A 17,552-nucleotide genomic window follows, 5' to 3' on the forward strand; every position below is an offset into this window, starting at 1 on the left:
CGGCCTCCCAGCCCTCCCGTCTCCTCCTCCTCCTCCTCCCCGTCCCCGCCCCTCCCTTTTCGCCGTCCTTTTGCGCGGCGGCGCAGAGCGCTGCCGGCTGATCTCTTCCGACTTGCTCGCATTCCCTTTGCTCACGAATGCGGCGCACATCCGGCAGGTAGACACGTGCCGTGGGGGCGGAATGCATGTCTGAACGTGCGGAGTGGCGGGGGCATCGAGGAGCCCAAACGTGAGCGTGTCTCCCCGCAGAAGTGATGGGGTTGTTCTCCCCCCCCCCCCCGGTGTGTCCGGGCGGGGAAGGAAGGGAGAAATGCATTAAGTTAAGGCAGAACAAGCCGCGGCTCCCGCCCTCGCGCGTGCTTACTGGAAAGTACGCCCCTTTCTGCCAAATCGAATTTACTTCCAGGTAATTACGGCTCTCGGCTGCGTAGCTGAGCAGGTTTTCCTGACTGAAAAGAAAATGCACTGTAGATGCAAGGGGCTTGTTTTCACATCGAGCCAGCCCCTGCTTGCAAAGCTCTAAAAAGAGAGACCAGAAATTCTGTAAGTTTCTGTAATAAGGGACCGAACCTCCCCCCACCCCAAGCTGCCGCTTCCATTTTCACTGCGGCTGGAAAGGTGCCTTTATTTCCCGGGCCTTGTCTTCCTCTGCCTTTAGGTGGCGCTGTGGTATAGCTGCAGTCTTGCGGAATTGCGCCTTTACAAGTGGCTTTCAGCTGGTTTGTTCCAGATCCTTTAGCCAATGTCGTGATCCTCTGCGGTTTCACCTATATTTAACAGTTGTTTTCACATCTTTATTTTTAGAGCTGAGACAATGAGCTATTCTGTCTTGTAATCAAACATTAGGAAGTGCTCATGAAATTTTGCCCTGTGGCTGTATCACAGATCCTCCTTTTGCTTGTGAAATGGTATACAAAGAAAACAGGAACACCAGCCTCAGAAAAACAGTGCAGTGAACATGGGTATAAATAATACATAAAATAGGTAGAGATGCCCCTTTTTCCTCACAGCAACCCTGCAAGGTAGGTCAGGCTGAGCATCAACGACAGGCCGAAAGTCAGCAGTAACCTTCATGGCCTTATGGAACCTATGGAATGCGCTCCCCAGAGAGGTCTGCCTGGCGCAGTCATTATTTGCTTTTCGGTGCCAGGCCAAGACCTTTTTATTTGAAAGTTATTTTAACTGTTAATTTATTATTATTGTATTTATAGGTTTTAATATATAGCTGAGATGGTACCAGTTTGTAAATTATTGATTGTATTTTTATGGATGTTGTGAGCTGCCCAGAGGCTTTGTTGCAATGGGGGCGGCATAGAAATTTTTTTAATAAATAAATAAATAAGAGGACTAAAACCCAGACCTTCCAAGTTGCAGTCCAGCACTCTAATCACTATAGCAACTATCATATTTTAATCCAAAATTCAGGCCAAAGTGGCTCATATCAGTAAATTCAATATGCTTTGCTAGTATTGCACATATACGTCAAAGAGACAAGTCCCCTGCCATACAGCCTATAAATAGGTCCTATCCACACTTACCTCAGAGTAAGCCTTGTTTGGCAGTTTGGGACATCTGAATAAATATGCGTGGGACTGTGTGCAGGAAAAGACAAATGCCAAAAGGAAGGGAAGTGAGATCAGTTTGGCAAGGCCAGAACAGAGCAGTGAATTTATAACAGGCATTTAGATCTAGTCAGGTGTGGCGAGGCTGATCTTAAGAACTGGCTAGTGGGCACAGGGTGGGGGGTGGCCAGGTGCAGAAATGGAGAAGACTGCTGCCCTTTTAACAGGGAATTTCAGGCAGTGTGACTTGCATGATTTGTTGTAAGCCGCCCCGAGGCTTCGGCGAATGGGGCGGCATAAAAATGTTTTAATAAATAAAAAAAATAAAAAAATGATAAGTGAATGTGCAGACATTCCTGCTGCTGCTCTGTTAAAAGGGCAGCCATGGAACACTGGGTCATACCCTCTTTTCCCTTACTGGTGATCTTTCAGGCATGAAAGTGGCTAAATACACAGCCATTCTTAGCCTCTTGGTAATTCTCACAGAATCCAGAATGAATGACCCATCAACAATGCAGCACAAGACAGACTGGTTCCTTGCAACTTCTCCTTTTGTGGAGCTGAACTGGCCTTCCTCTTGCACAGTACTTTTACCAGGCAGAGTAGAGGAGGGGAGCGCATGGGGTAAACGCTTGCAAAACTGTCAAGTACTTTTCATTCGGTTGAAGTGTTTCTCTTCCCTGTTGTCCCAATAATTTCAACAGCCCTGTATGGTTGGCCAGCATAACTATTGTATTACGTGCTCTAAACACTTTAGTGTAACTGTCTTGCAAGTGAGACCTAAACCAAGACTTTGCAGTGCCGTGATTCCTTGTTTCCAGCCAGCCATGCTCTCTCCCAGGTGCTCCATTCTGTCCCCCTCCCACCAGAGGCTGCACTATTCCATGGCCCCGGAGCATGTTCATTCTTCATCAGGCTTGTTTTGGGAAAGTTAGTAGGAAAGTCCAAGGCTGGAGAAGAAGACAACAACCAACTATGAAATGCATTGAGGGGGCAAAATGTGAGCCAAGGCCCCTGTGTTTTTGCACGCAGGCAGCAGCTGAAGTCATGATCAGGCATGAAATAGGAGTCTGCAGCTTTCTAGACTGCAACCCAGACTCTTAACTACAATGGATTGTAGTCCCTAACTCCTAGTTCATTATGCCAAAGGAGTCGGAGTCTGAGAGAGGGAACTGAAATTTGCTTTTCAAGTAAAAGACGAAGTACAGAGGGAATTTGTGTCTGGCTGGCATGCAAAACTCCGGTTTCTTCTTTACATGCAGAGCTCTACAGGAATCCATTGTGAAACCGTGTTATCTAAAAAATTAAAGCAGGATATAATTTTAGGGACTGTCCCCAGTGATGCTTGCTTTGGGAAGCAGAAGTGTGCTCTCCCACCTGAGAGAAAAAGGAGTCAGCCAAACACAAAGAAAGCAGAAGTTCCCTTCTTTAGACAGATCATAAAAGCAGATGATTTGGTTTGCTGTTTGCATTTACAGGTGCTTAACAAATCCAGGCTTAGCACTGCTGGCCAGAGGTGCGCTCACCTGGTACCAGAAAGTGCATCGAGGCAGTATAAATACTTAAAGATAAGCCTTGCAGAATGTATAGCAGATGGATGCTGGTTTTGAGCAGGATGCACAGATGATAAATCATATCCCTGCTTTCCCATAACTCCCGTAATAAAAGTCAGCAGTGGAAGTAGAAAAGTTCTCTGGTACTTCTTTAAACAAACATGCATGAGGTGTATAGTAAAGCAATGCATCTCTGAGCATGCACAGAGTGCCTTTCTCTGGGGGTGTCTGCACAGAATTAGAATTAAGGGCAACAGTGGAGCAGATGTTTGGGAACTGCTTGACATAAAAGATTTTTAAGGCACATCTGTAGCTTTTGAGAATCCCGAGTTCCAGTACCTCCCCTTTTACTGATTAATGGTGGCTGGAGTATGCTGGGAGTTAAGGGTTTTTTCTGTCAAAGCAGGTATAGGATTGTGCCTTTAGTCCTGTTGCCACCGTCTTCCGACAATGCAGTCCCTCCATTAATACAACCAAAAACGTTTGAAAAATGGCCTAAAGCTTATGGGATATGTATTCCTCATTGCTAACCTGAGATTACTTATTTTCCAAACTGGTAAGAATGAGTTTCTCCTTTTCTCCAAATAAAATGCTAGAAATTATGGCCTTCATCTAATGAAGTACAAAGTATACCTTCATACAACCAGGTGTTTTCAGCTTTTCTTGCAGGTGGAGCCATCTGAAACTTCTAGACTGCTGTCAGCTCCGAACACCCCATTTCACGGAAGACACAGTGATACTCGGAGAAACACACGGCAAAAGGACAAGCAAGAGAGGGGGGTCCTGTCCCCCACATGCGGCTATTATCCCTTGGCCTTTCTTTTTTCCCCTCTGGGCAACAGGGCGTGCTCCAAAACAGAGCAGCGGGCTGTTTGGCACCAAACTTTCTTTTCTAGGACCAAGAGGCATTCTTTGAAATAAAAATGGTGTTGGAGGCGGCGGCTTTACTTTGCAGCTTGCTAGACACCCCATTAAAAGAAAAATCAGAAAGCCAGATTATGTCCAAAAAGCTCTGTATGCACATGATGGTTATCATGTTGCTGGACTTAATTAGCTCGTGGAATGGATTCCATCCATGCTGCGGTCATTACTCCTGGCTTTGGTTGTTGTTATGTGCCATCAAGTTTTCTCTGACTTATGGGCCACCCTGTGAATCCATAAGGCAGCCTGCCCTGACAGCTCCGCTCAGTCCTTGCAAATTGCTTCATTTCGGATGGATTCACATGTTAAGGTATACACCCAGGAAGAGAACTCGTGGCTTAGATGGCTTCAGAAGGACTGGGCAGAGGGCCGCTGGTCCTGCTGGAACCTCTGTGCCACAGTATGTCCACCCACTCTTCATTCCAAAAAGGCCCCTACAGCGGGTCACAGACCCTCGAGCTTGCAATCTGAAAGATGCGACACAAAAGGAAATGTGACTGGGAAGGAGAAGGGAAAAAAACCCACTTCAGGCACCAAATCTTCGTTTCAGAGCTGAATGCCTGTTGCAGGGGAGCAACAGTGTGCGAGACGGCTTGGCTTCATTCCTGGAGACACTTGTGAGAGGCATAATGCTGTCTCAGAGGGACCTTTGGTCCAATCCAGCAGGGCTTTTACACAATAGTTGTAACAGGGTTGCTTCATCCATGTGAGATTGGGCAGCAGTGGCCAATGAAAGCAGCAGATCAGTCCAAAAGAACATTTTGTAGCTTCCTTTCCAGGTGGGTCAAAGTAGCTTCAAAATGCCCGGCTATTTATTTACACGGGTGATCAGGCCAAGATGTGGAGGCATGTGTGGAAGCCATCTGTGAAGAACTGAACCGAGCAGTACTGGGCTGAACATTCCCACTGTCTTTCTTGAACCCTTGCCTACGGCAGGGGTTCCAGGCCAAGTCTCTGGTGCTTTTTCACCCAGCTTTGAGTCATAGGGTTTTCCCTCTGCTGGTGAACTAGGGGCATTACAAAACTTGATTTCCACATTTCAGTCTCAATCCCACCCTGATAGAAAGCACAACTGTTGATCCTGAAATGTTTGGGGTGCAATGCCAGTTGTTAAATCTGAAGAATGAAAAAAAATCCTAGCTTTGTGTCCAATGGGTAATGAATAGCCAGTATTAGTCTAACTGCTATCCCATTGCTGTCCATGGGCAGATCAGCATCAAGGGCACACACTGATGTGCAGCTGACAAAGGCCCAGGCCCCAGCAGGGGCTCACTGAAAACAGCCCGTGGGAGTTGCGACACCATTGCAAGCTACTTCCACTCCCTGCCCCAGACCACGGTGGTGGTAAGAAGGAGAGGAGCAGAAGCTCTCCCAGCCCTGCCGGAGCAGACCAAAGAAGCATCTAGTGCAGTGCTCCAAACACACAGTGGCAAACCAGCTGCCCACTGGAGCTCTGAAGAAGGACGAGGAGGTAGGCAGGCTCTGGTGAAGGAGCCAGCAAGGCTAGTAGCCCCCGATAGCCGCCTCTTCCACGAATCTGTCCAATTACCCAAATGGGTGGCCATCCCCATTTCCTGTGGGAGCAAATTCCATAATTCAACTATACATCTTGTGATAAATTCTGTCCTAAACACCCCACCAGTCATCTTCATGGGATGACTCCGGGTTCGAGTGTTGTGGGATAGGGAGAAAAGTGGACACTCCTGTTTTAAGCCGTAAGAATTGGTGCTGCCTTTGTTTTCCAAGCTGTGCAGGAAAACAATACAGCAAGTGAGGAAAAACCGTGGAAGGTATAATGGGGTTGGGGCATGGCAGTGGGTCAGCTTTGGACAAGATCCTTGGTATCAGAAGCGATGTTGCAAACAAATTTCTGCTTGCAGCTGTGCAAAGTTGGAGCTGTGCTTTGGATGCCCCTGAGGAGTTGCCAGTGCTTGTGTGCAGAATCCGGCAGCGCTCGGTACACCGCCCTATTTTAAAGGGGCGGGATAGACATTTCTAGTGAAAACTGAGGCTGCTTGCAACAACAACAACAAAAACCACTCATTAGCTTAGCTGGGTGGAGCAAGAAGGCAACGGGGCGCATCTCCTGGTATCTGTGTAGAAGAGAGAGAAAATAAGCCTATAAGTTAAAAAAAAACAACAACCCAACAGCTGCATTTGTCTGCAGGCTGAGGAAGGACTGGCTAATTCTGAGTGGCTGATAGCAGGATGGAACGCGGCCAGTTCCAGCTCTGTTCCTTGCTGCTCCTGAGCCTGCTTTCAGGTAGGAAACCTCTGGGGCTGGAGGTTGTGACAAGGCAGGGCCTTAGGGTGCCTCTGGGTGAGGTTTCTGTTTTGCAATTTTATTAGGTGTTGTAGGAATGAGCAACCTCTTTTAGGTGTAACCCTCCTAGAGGCAGCCAAAGAAAAGCACCATTAATGTGCTGGACTTTGGCAGCATCCGGGAATGTAACAGTTGAACAGGTGTGTTGGTTACTTGTCTCCATGCCAGGAAAAGCATCACCTCTTTAAAGTGTGTCAGATTGCTTGTCGTGAAGCTGTTGGCAGGTAGGTTTGGAGAGTGCCGGAGGAACAGCAGCTTAATTCTCTTCTGTCTACTCAGAAATAAGCCCCATTGAATCCAACTGGACTTTAGCTGAGGCTACTGTTTATTGGACTGTGTCCTACAGTGTGAGCTTGGCAACTGAATTTAAAACAAGGCCATAAGTGTTGGGAAAAACCTATACTGAAAATCATTTTTAAGAGCAGGACTGTAAGTTAAGTGACCAGACATGGTTATCTTTTCAAGGTAGTTTGGTTCTGATGCAATGTAGGATCTACCCGATAATGTTATAGTACAACCTGCCCCATCTCCTTCATGATGGAACTGTGCCGACTAGAAGTGATGGGCGGTGGAATCCAAGACATCTAAATGATGCCATGTTGAGGAAGTCTGGGTTATTGCAATGGAGAATGAAAGAGAAAATGTGAACTGAATTGTGGTATTATCTTGTGCTTTATGCTCTGGATATCCGTTAAGGTTCAGTGGTATATCATGTGTTCGGAATGCAAAAGGCCCCAGACCCAATTCCTAACATCTTTAGATAGGGTAGGAAAAGTTATATGCAAGGACAGAGATGTACCGCTGGCCAGGGAAGATGATACCAAACAAGGTGGATCGGTTGAGATCGGTATAAGGAAGCTGCTTATGTTCTTCAATATTTCAAAGGCACTTTTATTAAGTTCTTAATAATATAGAAATCTCATTAAATGTATCTGCTTGATTAAAAGTGATCAATCAGCTAAATAGTCTTTATTTGATTGAAAACCTTAACTATAACCTTCCCCGATGCTTTATAGTAAAGTCATACCAAAATATCACAGCTACATTGAATGTGATCTATTTTGATCTTTTTGCCTCTCCAAAGGAATAATAAACATAGAAAACTTTTGTGCTTAACCTGTGTTGATTCATGCTTTATGTATTTTCATTAAAGGGATCCTCAAAAGGCACTGGGGTTAGTTAGAACCTAATTAGGGTGGAATAGAACAGATGTTAATAATTCCTGTCACACACCTGTAACTGTCTTCTCAAAAGTACATTACACTGTGTTTATTTCCAGGTAAGTGGGTATAAGATTGCTGCCTGGATATTTAATTCTGGAGATCAAAATGACTCCAGCATGATAAAAATGACACAGAAGATGCAGCAAAGGATTTAGGAATTTAGCATTGCTATTCTAATTCATACTTCTAGGAGGGCTGCATATCAGACAGATACTAAGTCTGCAAATTTATAACGTAACACTCCTTCTGCAATATAAAAAGCAGTTATAAAAAGAGTTCTACATTTTACATTAATTTGGAGGTACTTTCAAACACTAGTCAAATTTCAAACAATTAATTGGAGTTTATTTGACCTCAATTTCAGATTAGTAAAAAGTTTTTGTATAAACATAGGAAGACTAAATGAAGCTGTTGGAAAAGGCAACCCCTTTTGCATAGCATCCCATGGTTTTGAAAATATTGATTGGATCAACCATATTATATATAAATTAGGGTTATGTAAGTTTACCCAGAGTTAAGCACCACTAAGTTCAATAGGGCTAATTCTTGAATCATTGTCTAAATGATTGTAGCCTCATGACATGAACTAGTGCATATCTACTTGGAATTAAGCCCAACCAAGTCCAGTGGAATTTACTCCCAGGTTAACTGTGACCTTAACCTCTGCATGGATTTCTTCCTAAAGCAGGTTTATGGATTGCCACTCTTCAAGCTGCTTTGGCAAGTAGGAATAAACTGCAGGTGATTAAGCAGGGATGATTTTGTAAAATGGAAAGCAGTTGATTCTTTTTAGCTTTCCTTTTGATGAACTTCAGATGGCAAAATGCACAGAGTGCATTGTTTTTCTAGAGGCTTTTCATAGACTGACTTGTCATTCAACCTGCTGCCCATTCTTGCCAGCTTTTGCTAGCCAAGATCTGGATTTTGTGAAGACACTAAAGCTCGTGTCATCCTGTTCCATGGCGGTGGGCATTCAAGCCCTACCTGCCCCCCACACACCCACTTCTGAACATGCAATGGCCTATTTTAGAACAGCTGCCCCTAGAGACTCGTTATATAAGGCTCCAAACCATCCTGTAAAGCCTCAACTTCTGCATCCTCAGAAAGGTAAGGCTGCAAAGTTCACTTTAGAAGAAAAACTACCCCGCTTCTGTTTCCTGTCAACAGTGGCAGGAAAAAGGAACTAAAACCAGCACAATACCCTCAAGGGGTGATTGGGGGCATTTTGTGCGGAGATGTGGTTCGGTGGTCTGACCAGCGGGGAAGGAACTGTGGAGAGATGCAGAGTGCTTGTTATTGGAAAGGTGGTTAATACATCGTGGAGTGGAGAGCAAGTGGGTTGCTGCTGCTGCTTTTTTTTTTAATACTATTCCTGTACCTGTCAAGGGGAAATTAATCAGGTGTCCACTTACCTCCCTCTTAGGAAAAGTTTAATCTCTTAAATGTCTGCACATTATGTATTGCCTAAAGCATGACCTTAAGGGTACTAGCAACCATTTTACTCTAAAGATGGAACATATGACATTTCTACTGAGTCTGACCACTTTTCCTGGATTATGTACCCTGACTGACAACAGTTCTCCAGGATGTTCCAGATAAAGATACCTTTATCTAAAGATAACATGAGCTCATAAGATTGGCTTAGCTGGAAAGTTCTGCCTGCACTAGTTTTTCCGTACCTTTTGAACCCCACCTGTACTGTATTTCCAAGAGTGCTGCCATGTTGGAAGAGGATGGAATCCTAGCCTTGCCTTTCCCACATTATGATGCCTAGACCTGAAGATACAGAACTCACACGTTCTGTAGACTAAACATTCTCCCTTCTCTTGTCCCCAGGTTATGTTTGTGAAAATAAGACCACACCTGCAAATGAAACCATTTCAACACCCAAACCACGTGATGTCACAAGTCACAATATCACAGCAAAGGAGACAACTTTGCAGACTGAGAAGGCTGGGACTGTGAAAAATAAAAATGTTCAGGACTTACATCTGAGAATGGCCCACTATTCCCAAGAGAAGGTGATTGTGGAAGCTGGACCGCCTTCTAAAATCCTTACTGAAGGAGAGCATGCCACGCTAGAGTGCAGGTTCAAGGCGCCAGGAGGGGCCAAAGCCATGTGGAAAAAGTCTTGTTCTCCCAACTGCAGCCTCAGCAGCGAAATCTCCGAGACCTACGAGACCGATGTCAACTACACTCTGGGGTTGGCGAAACTCTTCTTCAAGAACGCTGAAAGAAATGATACTGGCATGTATTACTGCTTTGTGCATACAGAAAGCGCCCAAGATCATTCATGTGGCACTTACCTGTGGGTCCGGAGTAAGTGTGAACTTTGTGCTCCTATGGGTTGGAGTGATATCTGTGTATCAATGGGGTGGTCCATTTTGCTCTAAGGGAAAGGGCTACCTTCGGATCTCCAGTTAGGCAGGCTGGGAGGAAGGCACAGACCATCCGTGGTTGCGTAGGGAATGCTGAGCGCTGTTTCCAATTTTTCATTTACCTAGCTACAAGCATTTTTTTCAAAGATGGGAAGGAAAGTGACTGTGATTGGCCAATGTATGTTAAAAGGGAGTTACAAGACAAAACTCAAACTCACAGGAGCCTGCTCTGAAAAACATGGCTCTTAAATTGCTGGGCTAGGGAACCTGCAACCTTCTGGATGTTGGTGAACTACTCTTCCCATCATCCCTCACTGTTGCCCAGGATGGCTAGAACTGATGGGAGTAAGAGCCCAGCAATATCTGCAGGACTGCAGATGACCCAGCCCCTGTCAAGCAAAATTGAAATACAGGAAATCTGTTTGTTCCTGAAATTTGTCAATATTTCAAGGTTTGACTTTTTTGAATTTTGAGCATTTTAAACATTACTTTTGAGATAGAATCATAGAATAGTAGAGTTGGAAGGAGCCGTCAGGAGCAACCCTCTGTTCATTGCAGGACTCCAGGATAAGCATCCTTGACAGATGGCTGTCCAGCTGCCTCTTGAATGCCTCCGGTGTGGGAGAGCCCACCATCTCCCTAGGTGATTGGTTCCATTGTCATACTGCTCTAGCAGTCAGGAAATGTTTCCTGTGATCTAGCCAGAATTCGGCTTCCTTTACCTTGAGCCCGTTATTCCATCTCCTGCACTCTGGGATGATCAAGAAGAGATCCCGGCCATCCTCTTTGAGACAGCCTTTCAAGTACTTGTCAAGTGCTAACAAATCCCCCCTCAGTCTTCTCTTCTGATCCTTCCCCTGGCTTGCCTGAGTTTTGAACAGAAGTGGGTGTGGTAATTCTCACCTTATCCCTCAGAGGGAAATACACAATCATCAGTTACGACTCAGTAAATGAATGCACTCCCTGTATCAGAAGTAGAGGGAAGAGAATATCGTATATATCATTTTGGTGAAGCAGCTTGGAATGTCAGCTTTGAGATTTTTTTCTCAGTCTTAGCCAGGCAAGGTTCCTGAACAGATGCTTTACGAAGTTCGTTGGTCCTTCCAGATGAATGGGAGCATCAAGGATAAGCTATAGAGGAACTGAGGCTGGTACAGATGAGTTCTGGGCTAGTTAGGATGTAGTCCAATGCAAGACATTACCTTTTATTCCTTCCTTTCTCCAATAGGCTTAATTCTTCCCTAGCTCAACTTTTATTCTTACAACCTTATTCTTGTGAAATGAGATACTCCAGTCGTTATCTCTCAGTGTATCTCAGACAAGATGTTGTAACTATTCTCCAACCTTGCACATGCTGATCAATTGAACTTTCGTTTCCTGTCTGAAAGTTCTGTTGGCCTGTTGACTCACCCGACATGTAATGTGAAGTTTTTAAACTGCAGAAAATGTTAGTGGGATTTCAATGCATCTAAATAGCAGTATAGTGCATGCTGTTTCTATATCCCATGCTCATGCTGCCCACATTCCTAGGAAAAGGATTCCACGTTTTGCAAAAATGGCTATCACACCGAACTCCATAGAACAAATTAATATACACATTGGCGATTTTTGCCATTTTTCAGAGTGCAAAATATGCATCGATTCTTTCGATGGGATCAGAAGAGAGCAATAGAATGGGGAGGTCAGAGAAGCCATGGGGTTTGTGGATCAAACAGGGACTCTCCTGCTTGCTCTCTTACAGGACCTCGCCCAGTCTCCTTCTTGAACATGGATGAATCCATCAAAAACAAGATCATCACCGCTGAGGGCTTTCTCCTGCTCATCTGTGCCATCGGTCCTGGTCTTTTTCTGCTATTCAGGGTGAGCTGTTTTTTCCCTCTGCCCGTCATTTGCACGCACACAAATATATAGCATGACCTGTTCTGAATACATCAGCCTACAGTTTCCAGTCACCAGATCTTGTTCTGCTTTTGATGGTATGTTGAGGAGTGCTCTCCTGTCCCATGGAGGCCTAGCAGACAAGCTGTCGGAGAAACCAAGCTGTTTTAAGTTTCTCATTTGGAGGTTTCCCGAAGACCAAATATTGCACCTATGTTCTGGAATTCTTCCCAACACCCTTTTCAAATATTCGGCCACAACATCTAGCTATCGACCCAGTTTGCATTTAAATGACTAATTGTGGATTAATTAAGTGGGGTCATGCAAAAGAGCACATGCTGTCTCACTTCGTATTTGGTTTAGAATATAACCCAGGAATGGGTTGTTCAGTGTTGCATGAAAATCTGGCCCTCTGTGCTGTTCCAGGGGATAAATCCTGCATTTTAATCCAACACCAAACCATAATTTAAAACTCTAGGTTCTTTTCCCTTCAACAGCCCAGAGTGTTATGGTCATAGGTCACACCAAATGGTTTTTCTAAACCAGATGCAAAGCAGAAGTACGAGGCAACATGCTTGCTTGCATCCCTAGCCAACCATTAGTTGAACATTCCATGGGTTGTTGTTACATGTGAACTGGGCTAATACATTTAATGCAAAAATTCCCCCAAATGGTAGTTATTAGAATCTCATGGGCAGGCTACCAACAACAAATTTTGGGGATAGTGCACAAAGATAAAATGCTGTTGACCATTTAGAAAAATATTTGTGCAATTTTATTTGCTATTTATATCCTGCCTTTCTGCAATGATGGGACTCCAGGCAGAATGCATGCAGTCTTCCATTCAGATATTAACCTCATCCAGATGGTTTAGTTTCAACAACTTTGCAGGAACATGGGCCTGATACTCATCAGAGTCCTGTTGCTGCATCTACATTACTTACCAAAGGGTACTTCACAAAACTTCAGCTTGGTTGTGTACAGGTGTTCGTGGAATTAGCTATTGGATTCTTCAATTATCCAGTTATCCAGCATGAGGCTTTCACCCCATAAGACCGAGTTTACATAACTGCATTGCCATATGTCTTGGTTAGCAGTAACATGTACTCAGGTTTACCTTGTGTTAATTCACTGAGAAACACTTTTGTTTGGTTTTATTTGGCCCTTATATTGTCTAAATAAATTAGTTTAAGTGTCATAACTTCTTCCAGTCAACTTCCATCTGACTCCCATCCATAAAAAGCATACTTTTCCACTTTACTGGTAATTAGTTAACCCACTATAAGTAATGGCCTCATTTGTTCTCTATCCCTTTTGTTCTGCACAACCAACGTATTAATTAATATGGTGAGCATTGTGACAAACCTATGAATACCATTCTAAAAATAGGGATTCTTGGACATTCTGTATTTGCAGTTGCGAAACAGCCACCAAAATCTTGATGGATGTGGTTGCACTTTCTCCTAAGCATGGTGTCATTTCATTTATTACATTTCTATGCTGCCCAGCAATGAAAGCACTCTGGGTGATTCACAGCAATAAAAGAAAGCATACTAATATATCCATTGCAGTAAGTACATCATTACAATAAGAAACAACCCAAACTGTTTGTTTGTTTAAAACTTTTGTAGACTGTCCCATTACCAAAGTCTCAGGATGGTTTAACAATAAAATAGTATTTCATGAACACTAGCATTAGTTACAGGAAATGCAAGATCAAAGATGACCACATAATGTCAATTATCATTAAGCAGTAATCTGTAAGCCAGGACCAAATCCACCAAATAAACTTTTCCTATGCATTGAGGCATTAATACACAATACAAACTGCAAACAGCTACCCCAGGAATACAAAGTGCAACAAGATTTCTTATTGCCAGCAATAGATGCTCTCTTCCGTGCGTTGCTCTTTCATCTTGGTGCAATTCTCAAAGCTTCCTTAGTTAATCTCTTCCAGACTCTTACTTCTCTGCAGTCCTTGATTCTGACCTGTCAAATAAACCACTGACCCCCCACAGAGTAAAAATTTAAGTAGGTATGTAAATAGCTAGGTGTTGGAGGATTTTGTTTTTTACTTGAAGCAGCAAAAGGTTTTGGGCTAGCCCTGCTAGAGTCTTGTTGTCTTTCTTTTGCAGAAGCGATGGGAAAATGAACGCCTCTTGCAGGCCAAGAAGGCAGCTTATGAAGAGGAGAATTTATATGAGGTAACTGCAGGAAACACATGTGCAAGGGAATATAGGCAATTTTTTAATCAAGGGAGGTGTGGTGATGCTTGTACTCCTGTCAGTGGAAGCAGGAATCCCAGCCAGCCGGCCCATTCTATTACAGTTTACTACAGAAACTCACACAAAAGCTAAATGAGAGAGCCATATTGGTGGGAATACCAGCCCAAAATTAGTAGATTTAAAAATTTAAAAGTTCTTTGATCCAAATAGGAAAGGCAGTCAACAACATTACCATTCCAAAAAAAAAAAAAAAAAATACAGTAGATCTAAGACTATCTTTCCAGTCCAAGCCTGTGACCATGAAATTCTGCTTTGGACTAGTTCTAGAAGTACCAGAACTTTTTCTTGGAGCAAGACCTGAAGTATGTATAAAGAGGAAAAAGTTGTTTGCACTGACTGACCATTCCTCACTTTATATTCCCATGTCCCCCTCAGCTCAGTAGGACTTATTTCCTGATAGTCTTATGTAAGATTGCAGTCTAAAACTCCTCACACTCCTACAATGTAAGCATAGTACAATCTTTTTGTTTTTCTCTTCTTTAGGGACTGAATCTGGATGAGTGTTCCATGTATGAAGACATATCACGTGGGCTGCAAGCCACGTACCAAGATATAGGCAATGTCAAAGTGATTGATCTGCAGCTAGAGAAGCCAGAAAAACCATGATGGAAAGGAACTTGCTTTGCATTCAGCTTTTCAGGAGCCTACCATAAACAGCTGTTCTGGATTACTGAATAGTCTCTTGGTTTCTCTGCAGATAATGTGAGGTAGAAATTCTGCTTTCCTGCCTCTTGGACATTGATGCCTTGTATATATACTTTAGCTGTATAATAAGGAGGTGGATAACTGACTGGTTCTGTATTGTTGAAGATCTGGCTTTAATATGAGAGTAAAATACAGAGGGACTTCCCTAGCATTTTCATTTTCCAAGCAAAATATCCTGATCTGTACTATTTTTACTGGACATTTTCCTATTCTGTTTTCCATTTTTGACATCCAATATGTTGGAAAGGAGACTTTCCTCCCTAATTCTGGAGAAGGGGATTCTGAGACCTAAATAATTCTAAATGTTCTATTCAGTGCTTTTTTTGTAAGAAAAAAGGTACCAGAACTCATGAAATTATTTAACTTTCGCGACCACACAACCAATCACAAGCTGAGCAGCGCCACAAGCCGAGCAGCACCATCACAACCAGCGTGGACGAAGCACGCATGCATCGGATTCGACACGCAAGCAGCCCGCATGCACCATTTTAATGATTTTGCCTCCGACCTGCTACGCTCGACAGGGCAATCAAATCCACATGAACCAAACATCAAATTTTGAAAAGTTGCTTTTAAAACTTGGAAAATCTGTCAAAAAAAGGTGCCGGAACTCTGTTCCGGTGTGTTCTATGCCAAAAAAAGCACTGGTTCTATTCAATTATATTCACAGAGGCTGCAATTAATTCTTCCAGAATTTGTGCTTGTTTCTGTCTTATCATTTCAATTTGGAATGAAAAGAGTCATGGAGCAGCAAGACTAGTTTAGAAGTGTCCTCACTATGTTCTGTAAAAATGTCTATTTTCCTCTCTAGGACTAAATACTGAAAAATAAATCTATAAGTTTGTAATAAAACCAGGCTGTGGGTGGTGTTATCTGGGTAGTGCTTGTATTATGTCAGTCATGCATATTGCGAAGCCAGGAAAAAGCTGGAATCACAAGACGGATGAAGAGACTACTGCAACTTCTGTTTCAATATTTCTATCTTCACCTTTGATCTACCATTTTTATAATTTCATGTTTTTGAACAGTGGAATATACAGCATTGTTAGAGTTGTAGGGTATTTAGGCAGCCCCCTCTATTAGCATCCTCACTTTCTTCAGAAGCCAGAGGTATTGAGAAATAGGGCTGATAGGCCTAATTTGTAGATTAAGGTTAGTGCCAAAGCCAAAGAATTTTGGTTTCCATGGGGCTCAGATAAAAATGACAAAACTATAGGACTTGATTATTTCTGTAAATAATAGGCTTATCTTTTTAATGCAACATACAACACTCTGTTTACTATAGTAGATAAAGGCAGGTGAACTATAGCAATACCTGCTAATTGAGACAGAGACTTCACAATAAAATCTGCCAGAGATGAGTTTCTAATTCTATGCTGGTATAACCACTGACTAAATTTCCTTTGTTCTTAATGTTTTGTGAAGCAAAATGTTAATAAAATAACCAAATCTTTAATTTCATGATGTAGAATCCATGTCTTTGTCATGACTATGACACAGAGTAAATGTGTTGTATTCATCTGATCCAAAGATGTTCATAATTACTTAACGGAATAGTTGGGTCAGAAGGGGCCATGAAGACCAACAAGCCCAACCCTCTGCTAGTCCGGGACACCAGTCACACCATCCCACTCAGATAACTGTCCAATTGCTTCTTGAAAGACTCGAGTATGGAAAAGCACAAAACCTCTCTTGGCAGCTGGTTCCACTGTCGTACTGCTGTCAGTCAGGAAATTCTTCCTTGTGTCTAGACTGCACCTGGTTTACTCTGTTTTCATTGTTGCATGCCCTACAATCTGGGATGAGCAAGAATAGGTCTTTTCTTCTTTGTGACAGCCTTTGAGGGTTTCTGTCCTTTCTTAGCCCTCCCCATGCACTGCTTCCTTCTCTTGTAGCAGTGCCTGGAATGAGAGCAGCCCTCCCCGTAGACTCACCTACAGCTTGGCTTTTCATTGTTGCTGTTTTTTAAACTGGCATCACTTCATGCAATACTTTTTAAGTAACTGAAGTCTTTAGATTCCACTTCACCTTTTAAGCCTGATATGAAGAACAATTGTTAAGAGTAGCCTGGGCTGCTCCTGCTGTTTCCTTCTATTTCATTCCAATGCTTACATCCCTAAGGAGACATAAGTCCCCAGATTACTTTCATTAGCTAGTGAGATCTAATTGCCTTGAGGACTAAAGCAGACAGGGTGTGCAACATCTGTTGGCTTATTTAAAAGGGTAAATAGTAATGTGGGGGGCATCAGGTTTACTGCACTGAGGAGAAAATGTAACCCTCCCCACATTCCCACTTGCCCCCCTCTCTAAAGGCATTACAAAGGTACTACCCGAGCTGTCTGTTTTGCTTGGAGGGCATGTAGCAGGTAATATTCACTCAGATACCACTCCCACAGCACTGCAGCCTCAGTCAAAAACTTACACAGACATACACAATAATTCCAGAAAATATTCTATTCTCCTCCTATGATTAGTATATTTGACCCTGATTTTTTTCTGGTTGAGTTTGCAGATGGGAGCATAGAATTTGACAAATGTGACCATTTGAAATGGTTTAGGCTGAAGTATATGTTTCATGCAGATGCATGTAACAAAAATCTATGTGGTTGCTCCTTCTGGGCAAAAGGGCTTTGACAGTTGCAATTTGTAACAGAGCATCTGAGAGGTTATTTGTGCCACTGACACTACTTTTCTCCAGTATATTCTCCCCATGCTTCTTTTGTT

At 43.2% G+C, this 17,552-nt stretch overlaps 1 protein-coding gene across 3 annotated transcripts; it reads left to right on the forward strand.

Annotated features, from left to right (window-relative positions):
* Window positions 1–103: 103 nt before the first annotated feature.
* Window positions 104–15,237, forward strand: CD79A (CD79a molecule). 3 transcript variants are annotated; one of them, XM_044435191.1, is made up of 6 exons: window positions 104–406; window positions 3,773–6,299; window positions 9,419–9,901; window positions 11,702–11,820; window positions 13,974–14,042; window positions 14,607–15,237. In XM_044435191.1, the coding sequence occupies exons 2-6, from the start codon at window positions 6,245–6,247 to the stop codon at window positions 14,727–14,729; spliced, it is 849 nt and encodes a 282-aa protein (XP_044291126.1). In that variant the 5' UTR covers window positions 104–406; window positions 3,773–6,244; the 3' UTR covers window positions 14,730–15,237. The 3 variants fall into 3 exon arrangements, with proteins under 3 accessions (XP_044291126.1, XP_044291128.1, XP_044291129.1); XM_044435193.1 differs by having other exon boundaries at window positions 125–157; window positions 3,785–6,299; XM_044435194.1 differs by lacking the exon at window positions 104–406 and having other exon boundaries at window positions 1,905–6,299; window positions 13,977–14,042.
* Window positions 15,238–17,552: the final 2,315 nt, after the last annotated feature.

Source organism: Varanus komodoensis, unplaced genomic scaffold, assembly GCF_004798865.1.
Source record: "Varanus komodoensis strain SLA01 unplaced genomic scaffold, ASM479886v1 scaffold29_1, whole genome shotgun sequence".
NCBI lineage: Eukaryota > Metazoa > Chordata > Lepidosauria > Squamata > Varanidae > Varanus > Varanus komodoensis.

Bases quoted from the DNA above. Each gene is read 5' to 3' on its own strand.
- CD79A (XM_044435191.1), top strand. From the start codon at position 6,245: ATGGAACGCGGCCAGTTCCAGCTCTGTTCCTTGCTGCTCCTGAGCCTG. The intron at 9,902-11,701 runs GTAAGTGTGAAC...GCTCTCTTACAG, and splicing joins CACTTACCTGTGGGTCCGGA to GACCTCGCCCAGTCTCCTTC. The intron at 11,821-13,973 runs GTGAGCTGTTTT...TTTCTTTTGCAG, and splicing joins GTCTTTTTCTGCTATTCAGG to AAGCGATGGGAAAATGAACG.